The sequence below is a fragment of the Pundamilia nyererei genome, unplaced genomic scaffold (assembly GCF_000239375.1).
Source record: "Pundamilia nyererei isolate P.nyererei 1_Seehausen unplaced genomic scaffold, PunNye1.0 scaffold00471, whole genome shotgun sequence".
Taxonomy (NCBI): Eukaryota; Metazoa; Chordata; class Actinopteri; order Cichliformes; family Cichlidae; genus Pundamilia; species Pundamilia nyererei.
Window position 1 is genome coordinate 44,965 of NW_005187872.1, and position 8,210 is coordinate 53,174.

Genomic DNA, 8,210 nt, shown 5'->3' on the forward strand with positions numbered 1-8,210 from the left:
CATCTGGGACACAGTGTGACTAAGAACTCTCTTTTTGTTCTTAACTTATGGCTTTAAAAAAAAAATCGAGATATATATCTTATATCGCCATCCAGCTAAAAAATATCGAGATATGAATTTTGGGTCATATCGCCCAGCCCTAATGCATACACACAGTGTTAATATCTGAGAATATCTTAGTGATAAGCACCGTTTGAAACATTTAAAGAGTAAACACACAAAGACAACCACTGATGAGCGGTCACAGACGCCGCTGCACCTGTCCGAGAGTCTGCAGAAACCATTCCTGAATCTCAGACGTCGACATCAGCGAGAGACATCTCTCCAACTTCATGGTGACAAAGCAGACACCCGACGTCACACAATATTACATCGAAGGCACAAACACAAAAACACGTCCGACGGGAACAGAAGAAAGCGCACCCTGTCTCACTTTGTTATACACATAAAAAAATAATTAGACTCTCAGCAGGTTTTAAAAATAAGTCTGTACAACCTCACACAAGCAACATATCACTTATTACTGGGTATCCTCGCTGATTCCTATAACGCCTGGATTCAGCTTCTGATCATCTATCAGTACTGACACCGTGAGACTTGATCAGAGGTGTGAGCATCGCAGCAGAGGCCTTTGTGTCCAAGTAACTGAGGATAAAAACATGAAGCAGATTTTCCTGGCCTGGCTTTTTATAGCACCTTAAAATAAAACCATGAATCAACATGTGAACCTGATGCTGCTGAAGTGAAGCAGAGTTACAGAGGTGTGATTACAGCTGAGCAGTCATTTGTAAAAGTTTAGATGTCAGAGGCCGACAGCACTGACCACAACAGCAGACTGGTGTGTGGTAAGAAAAACAGATCTGACGGTAAACTGGTCTCTGAGGACACAGAGACCGAGAGCTGTGCAGGAAGTAACAGCCAAAGAATTCATGACGATGTTTCTCAAACGTGAAGCGCAGTTTGATCTTCTTTTGCTGCTGGTTCAGTCAGAGAGATGAAACCTGCAGCTTCTGAATCTGAGCTGTCGGCTTCTAGCCGGACAGCGCGTCTGTGCCGTCAGGTGACAATCCCCGCTCGGCGTTTACATCTTTGTGCAGAATCTGTTTACCTGCTCTCATTTATTGTTTCAGCTGTTTGTTAATAGAAATCGTTTTTTGAGCTCTAAGCTGACACTCTGCCGTTTCTGATAAAATGCATTTATATTTAAAATTGGTTCAGAAGTTTTTAAACCCACCTCCAGTTTGGGCCATCAGCGAAGAAACCAGGTACACAAACACAGGCCTGACCTTTGACCTGCTGAGATCTGTTTTATCTAACCCGGTCTGCACTGCTGAGGTTAGCGGCGTCTGATCAGGACTAAGAGACTTGAAGCATAAATAACTATGTTTCAGTCTGAGGAAATCAGAAGGAATCACTGTCTGGATATTTTAAATCAGTCTTCACGCTGGGACGCATTTCCTGTGATCTGACAGGATCGCTAACAACAGGCAACACAACATGAAAGAAATCCAGCTGCTTTTTTTTACTTCTACACTATAGCACCTCCTCAGAGGTACTAATACGTCAGACTGAACATGCCTGGTTCAGAGGTTGAAGTGCAGCTTTTTGATTGGCTGCAAACTGAACAATAACCAAATATCTCTCCTGGGAGGGCATCAAATCAGCACAGAGACCCTGAGAAAAACCACCAATAATAGAGAATAAACAGAAACTGTAACACAGCAAACACAGAATGTGACCAACACGTCAAAGGTCAATCTTCTTCTGACGTCCTGCTAATCCCGTGGACCAACACACTGATGAAAAACCATCTGACACACATCTGTCAGCCTGCCGGGCTCAGAAATCCAGCTGTGAGCCTTCAGACTGCTCAGGACCAGTACTGAGACCAGCTCCGAGCCCGTGAGAGGAACAAAACGTCCCCACTTTGAGGCTGTAATACCTGAGACACCTCCACACACACACACACACACACACACACACACACACACACACACACACACACACACACACACACACACACACACAGAGGGTTTAATGAAGTAAAATCACAGGAAATTAGTTTTTATTTCCACCAAGAAAACTGAAATCAAACAAAAATCCTGATTTCCGCCCCCCCCCCCCGACATCTCAGCAGGCGTCCAGCATCAATCCTGATGATTTATGGAGACTCACAGTTTGGCCAGCGTGGATGCCTCGCTGCTCATCTTTATTCTGACTCAGGCTACTGCGGTGCTTCGCTGTGACTGCCGAGTGGGGCCTCAGCCCGAGTGTTCTTCCTCAGGGCCGGTCCTGAAACCGCGCCCTCTGACCTCTCTGATGCTTTCTGTTGGGTTTCGTTCATGTTGTGCACTGGCTACATAGGGGCTGACAATGTTGTCGCGTCTGTCCTTTTTATCCTCCCTCGCTGGTGTCTGATCTTCTTTTCTGTGCCTCTTTGCTGATTTGATGAAAGCCCAATTAGGATAACCACACATTTTGAGTGCTTCCTTTACATGTGTGTTCCTTCTTTTTCCCTTCAGGCTTAGAGGGAACATGTTCTGCCCGGCGGTGTAGGGTCCTATGTAGCCGGTGTTTCTCTCTCTCATTATAGGTTCACGCCCTCGAAGGAGGAAACACCTGTGCCTCATCAGTGTGGATGGCATTCAAGCCAGGAAGCAACGGCTGTTCTTCGCTGGATCGTTGTGAGAATCACGTCAGTGAAAATTGAGCGTCTAGCAAGTGTTTTTCCATGTAGTTGTGTGTTTGGAATCTAACGAGCGTTTCTTTGTGTGAAGACCCTCTGGACTGTTTTCCCCGGTGTTCCCTAAGTGACGAGTGTTCGAGTGGATTCGTGTTTGGATTGTTTGGAGAGAGACGAGAGTGTTCACCTGGATTTCCCCCTAAGTAAAGAGAAACGACACTCCATCATTACTTTAAGAACTGAAGGTCAGTCAGTCCGTGGAAATGCTAAAACTTTGAATGTTTCCCCAAGTGCAGTCTCAAAACCAGGTGCTACGATGACACTGGCTCACCTGAGGATGCCCCAGGAAAGGAAGACCAAGAGACCCCTCTGCTGCTGAGGATACATTCATCCGAGTCACCAACCTCAGAAATCCCAAGTTGACAGCACCTCGGAGCAGAGTCCAGATAAATGCCACACAGAGCTCCAGTAGCAGACACATCTCTACATCAACTGTTCAGAGCAGACTGTGTGAATCAGGCCTTTATGGTCAAATAGCTGCTGAGAAACCACGACTAAGGAAAAGCAACAAGAAGAGATTTGTTTGGGCCAAGAAACACAAGAAATGGACATTAGACCATCTGTGCTTTGGTCTGATCAGTCCAAATTTGAGATCTTTGATTCCACCTGCCATGTCTTTGTGCGACACAGAAAAGGTGAATGGATGGTCTCTACATGGTTCCCACTGTGAAGCATGGAGGAGGAGGTGTGATGGTGTGGGGGTCTTTTACTGGTGACACTGGTGGGGATTCATTCAAAATTGAAGGCACACGGAACCAGCATGGCTACCACAGCATCCTGCAGCGACATGCCATGCCATTAAGGTTGGGTGATATGTAGAAATTTTCCAACCGACAACCACCAGTCCAATCGCCAACAACAGGTGATATATTCGCACAGGAGCAGACTTTGTGATGGGCGGAGCAATGTAATCATGCATGGACTGATTTGTGCGTTTAGAATTTATAAGTTTTGTTTGGAGGGAATATTTTACTTACTTTTCTTGTTTGTTTCATAACATAGCTACTTTTTGGATTATTTATTTATCTGTTAATTTATTTGAGATGCGCCAAATTGCACAAAACACTTAACTTTTTTAATGCTCACTGGAAGAGACTTTGATTTTCAGCTTACTTTTGGTTTAATTTTGCATTTGTTGTTGGGTCAACTGTGTAAGACAGATAAACACGGTTATAGTGGAAAAAAGAAGTCAGTTTCTCTTTGTTTCCCTCCCGCCATTGTAGGTTTTTTAAATAAGGTTTTTGGATTTTTCTGAACATAGGCTACTGCCTTTCTTTCTTTCTGTTATGAGTTTGAGTAAATGAATCGCTGCATTTGGGCGCACTTTGAGGAGGGTGCATTTGCTTGCCGCTGGAAGAGGGTGCCATTAAAACAGTGCTATTATTTTTCCGTTGACTGCTTCTCTTAGCCTCAACCAACATTATCAGCAAACGTACTCATGGACAAATAAATAAATAAATAAATAAATCTCTCTAGTAAAACTGATTGGTGAAAGGCTCAGCCTCAGTCGATATATTCGCCCAATCGCCCAACCTTACATCCCATCATTTATTTTCCAACAGGACAATGACCCCAAACCCCTTGTGTAAGGGCTGCTTGACCGAATGATGGAGTGCTGTGCCAGGTGGCCTGGGCTCCACAGTCACCTTACCTAAACTCAATGGTGATTGATGGTGAGATGGTTTGGGATGAGATGGGCTGCAGGTGAAAACTAGTAATGACTTCATGAACTTCTTCACAAGTAAAATTTTAACAATTAGAGAAAAAATGACTCAAAATCATCCCACAGATGTAATATTATCTACAGCTACTTTCAGTACCATTGATGTTAAGTTAGACTATTTTTCTCCAATCGATCTTTCTGAGTTAACTTCAATAATTACTTCCTCCAAACCATCAACGTGTCTTTTAGATCCCATTCCTACAAAACTGCTCACAGAAGTCCTGCCACTAATTAGAGATGATGAAATCATGGAAAATATTATTATTTTTTTATGATTTCACTAACTGAAAGGACATAACCCAGCTGAAATCAGCTGCTCCTAATATTACTCACTGATAAATCCACAGCAGGAAGTGATAAGGGACTTTCACAATAAAACCACAGATTTAAATCAAAGCTCTGACATATTTTAACTGACACCTTAAACCAGCTATTGTGGTGTCTCTGAGATCTGGGTCCTTGTTTGGACCGAAACCACAGATTTCTCCACATTCCTGTGGATGAACATCTTTAAGTTCAGACTCGTGTGTCCTGACCTGTGATTGGCTCGTAGGGCCCGAACCTCCGCTCCCAGCCGCCGCCGGTCCTCCAGAGCACCGTCCCTCTCCATCTGCACCTTCTGCAGCTCCTGATTGGATGAAACACGCGTCAGTTACAGGTAATCAGCTGATTTCATTCAACACCAGCAGCAGAGAGGCACGTTACATCAATCCACCCGAGGCTTCTGGGAGCCGCGCTCTGATTGGCCGACCTAACCATGTGTTTGTGTTTTAACTGCTCGTGCTCACGAAGAGATCAAGCCATGGCTCTCAGCGCTACTTCCTGTTCAAATAAAGGATTAATTAACTAATGGACTAATTAACTCTAACGCGTGTCAACACTGCGCGTAATGAGGAGGGGTTTACAGGTGCATTGTGGGAATCAGAGGGGATTTCTGCGTTTGTCGAGCACCGTAAATTAACGGTAATGATGAGGATTAGATGCGTTAGTAAGGCGCCGGCGAGGCAACGAGAGAGAGAGAGGACGCGTTTTAATCTGCATGGCAAAGGCAACAACACAGGAAGTGACATCATGACCAATCACAGCGTGTTTCAGAGTCTGTATCGTCCAGTTTAGGTCACGGTCGTGGATTAAACCTTAAACGAGGAGGGGGAGTTCCTCTGGGCTGCGCTGCAGCAGGACCACAGAAGAAGAAAAGGCTGTTTTCATTTTAAAAGCTCTGCCTGTCTTTGTAATGATGTCATACTTCCTGTTTTTATGACCTGCTGAGCCCACAGTGAGGCCAGGCGGCAGTAAAGCAGCAGCAGTGTTTTGTAGTCCATATTCTGGGTGTTGTAGTTTATACATGTCACCGTCACAGAGTCCAGAGTCCTTGTGAACTGTACTTAACGTCACCATGGTTTCCACCGAGGTTGAAGTTTCTGACGAGTCATCAGTGAGCAGAACGCAGACGCCGCCGGAGCGCTGCAGCTGCCAGAAGGACATGGGTGATGCCATCGTGGTGAAGTCAGCAAGTCTGCTGAGAGGATGCAAGGATGTGCTGGACTGAGTGGAGCCATTTTTAATGGGCATGAATGAATATAAAAGGCAGCACGGTGGCACAGAAGGCCCTGGGTCCGAATCCACCGTGTGGGCGGGGCCTTTTATGCTGCATGTTCTCGCCAGCTTCCTCCCACAATCCACACACGTGCAGTTAGTGAATGGTTGTCTCTGTCCCTGTGCTGGCCCTGTGACAGACTGGAGACCAATCCAGGTGTGCCCTGCCCCGCGCCCTATGGTAGCCGCGATAGGCTCCACCCCCGTCACTGTGAGAAGGATAAGGAGAAGAGAATGGATGGAGAGATGTACTTTTTATTTATTATTCGTTGTACTTGTTCTGTATTTTACGAGTGAATGTTGTATTTCTTTAGAGGAGCCGACATTATTAATGAATTTCCTTCATGGGAGTTCGGAGGGGGCGGAGCTCGCACTCTGATTTTAATCCCTATAAAGACCGTGTGAAGCGTTTTGTTTTACAAACATGTTTTAAATAAAGTTTATTACTTTTTGTTATTTTATTCCTTTCAAACAGCTGACCACTCCTCCTGTATCTTCCTCCCCTCTTGTCCTCCTCCTCTGCGACTCTGCACAGGGAACTGAATTTGTGGACAACTGCGGCGGGCCGCTGCGTCGCGCTTTTGCGTCGGGCTGTGTCTTTGGTCAGACTGTGTGGAAGTCAGCCGCAGCCTGATCCCGACCTACTCCCCTATGCTAATCGAAGCCCTCGAGGTCTGGGAGTTTAAAGCGAGACATCAAAAGAGGAACCAAACCCGGAGAGTCAATATGTGTCTTCTCCAGCCGGGCCGGAGGAGACGCTTCAAAAGAGCTGCCCGACTTATTAATCAGAATAATTTCCAAATGATGTGAGGAGCAGGCGGGAACGACGCCGCGCTGACCTTTAACACGACGAGTTAAGGTCAACCGAAGAGGGAGGACGGGGGAGGAGGTAATAAAAGGAGCCTGCCCGAACCTTTACCACCAAAGAGGGGAGCTGTCTTTAATTAGCATGGAGGAGCAACAGGACAGGAGGTGGAGGTGGAGGTGACAGAGGCACGGGGTGAGGAGGAGGAGGAGGGAGGGGGGTATATGAAAGGAACTACTTTGACCTTTAACATGAGGAGTGTGTGTGTGTGTGTGTGTGTGTGTGTGTGTGTGTGTGTGTGTGTGGGGGGGGGGGGGGGGGGGGCTCAGGATGTGGAGGTGAGGACGAGAGGAAACTTTAATTATCAGAAGGAGGAGCGCGGCGAGAAGTAAATGAAACGCTCCTCCTCTTCCATTGACCTTCAACATCCACACTGTAACTGTACTGACTGTGGAAGTAACTGAGTACTTTACTCAAGTACTTCAGGATCACTGATATTGGTTTTACTTTTTTGACTGCACAGACCTGACAGACGGAGCCGTCAAAGATCAGTAATCGATAATCAATCAGAGAGATGGAAAGCGGCCTGGATTTATCGAAGGTCTCCGCTGAGTCGATCCAGGTTCACGGATGGAAGCCCAAAGGTCAAGTGTGCAGAGGACGGCTGTGAATGCTGTGTTAATGTGTACGTCTGCGTGGAAACGTTTTGCGTGCGTTGTAACGTCTGGTTTCTGGTGTCGGCTGCGGCGGCTCTCTGGCCGCCTGGCGTTAATTTGCCGGCAGCTGCTGAGTTTGTGTGTGAAATTAAAAAGCTCTCCAGGCTCTAATCCCCACAGAGCCCTCAGCCTAATTAACAGGCTTCAGCAGGAAAAACGATGGCGCTACATTAATAACAAAATTTAATCAGAAGAAGAAAACAGACGCAGGCAGAGCAGCAGAAACAGATTCTACCGAGACTCGACTGAAACAGAAACCTCGCATCAACAAACAACAAACTTTAATCAATGAAACTAAAACCCAACGTTTCCATGTTTGTGAAGGACCTCCTAAAAAAATCAATAACTGCTCAACTTAAAAATGTAATTTCTTTGATTAAATTTAAAAAAATCAATGATCTAGTTCATTCTGACTGATAAAATTTGATGATGTGTCTTTCCTTGCTTCACACTTTGTCACTTTTAGTGTGAAAGGAGCTAGAAGAAAGAATACTTTAAGAGGTAATGGTACTGAAGCGTTAAAAATAGTGTTATTGTAGGCAAACATCCAAATATTGACCAGGGGTGTGTGTGTGTGTGTGTGTGTGTGTGTGTGTGTGTGTGTGTGTGTGTGTGTGTGTGTGTGTG

The 8,210-nt window shown here is 45.6% G+C and overlaps 1 protein-coding gene across 1 annotated transcript in view; it reads right to left on the bottom strand.

Annotated features, from left to right (window-relative positions):
* The window catches only part of mipol1 (mirror-image polydactyly 1), a 42,087-nt gene that overhangs the window by 5,347 nt on the left and 28,530 nt on the right, over window positions 1–8,210 (bottom strand). Inside the window, exon 13 of the mRNA XM_005753850.2 lies at window positions 5,003–5,094. Within this exon, the coding sequence (XP_005753907.1) occupies window positions 5,003–5,094 (92 nt within the window). The remainder of the gene's footprint in view (window positions 1–5,002; window positions 5,095–8,210) is intronic.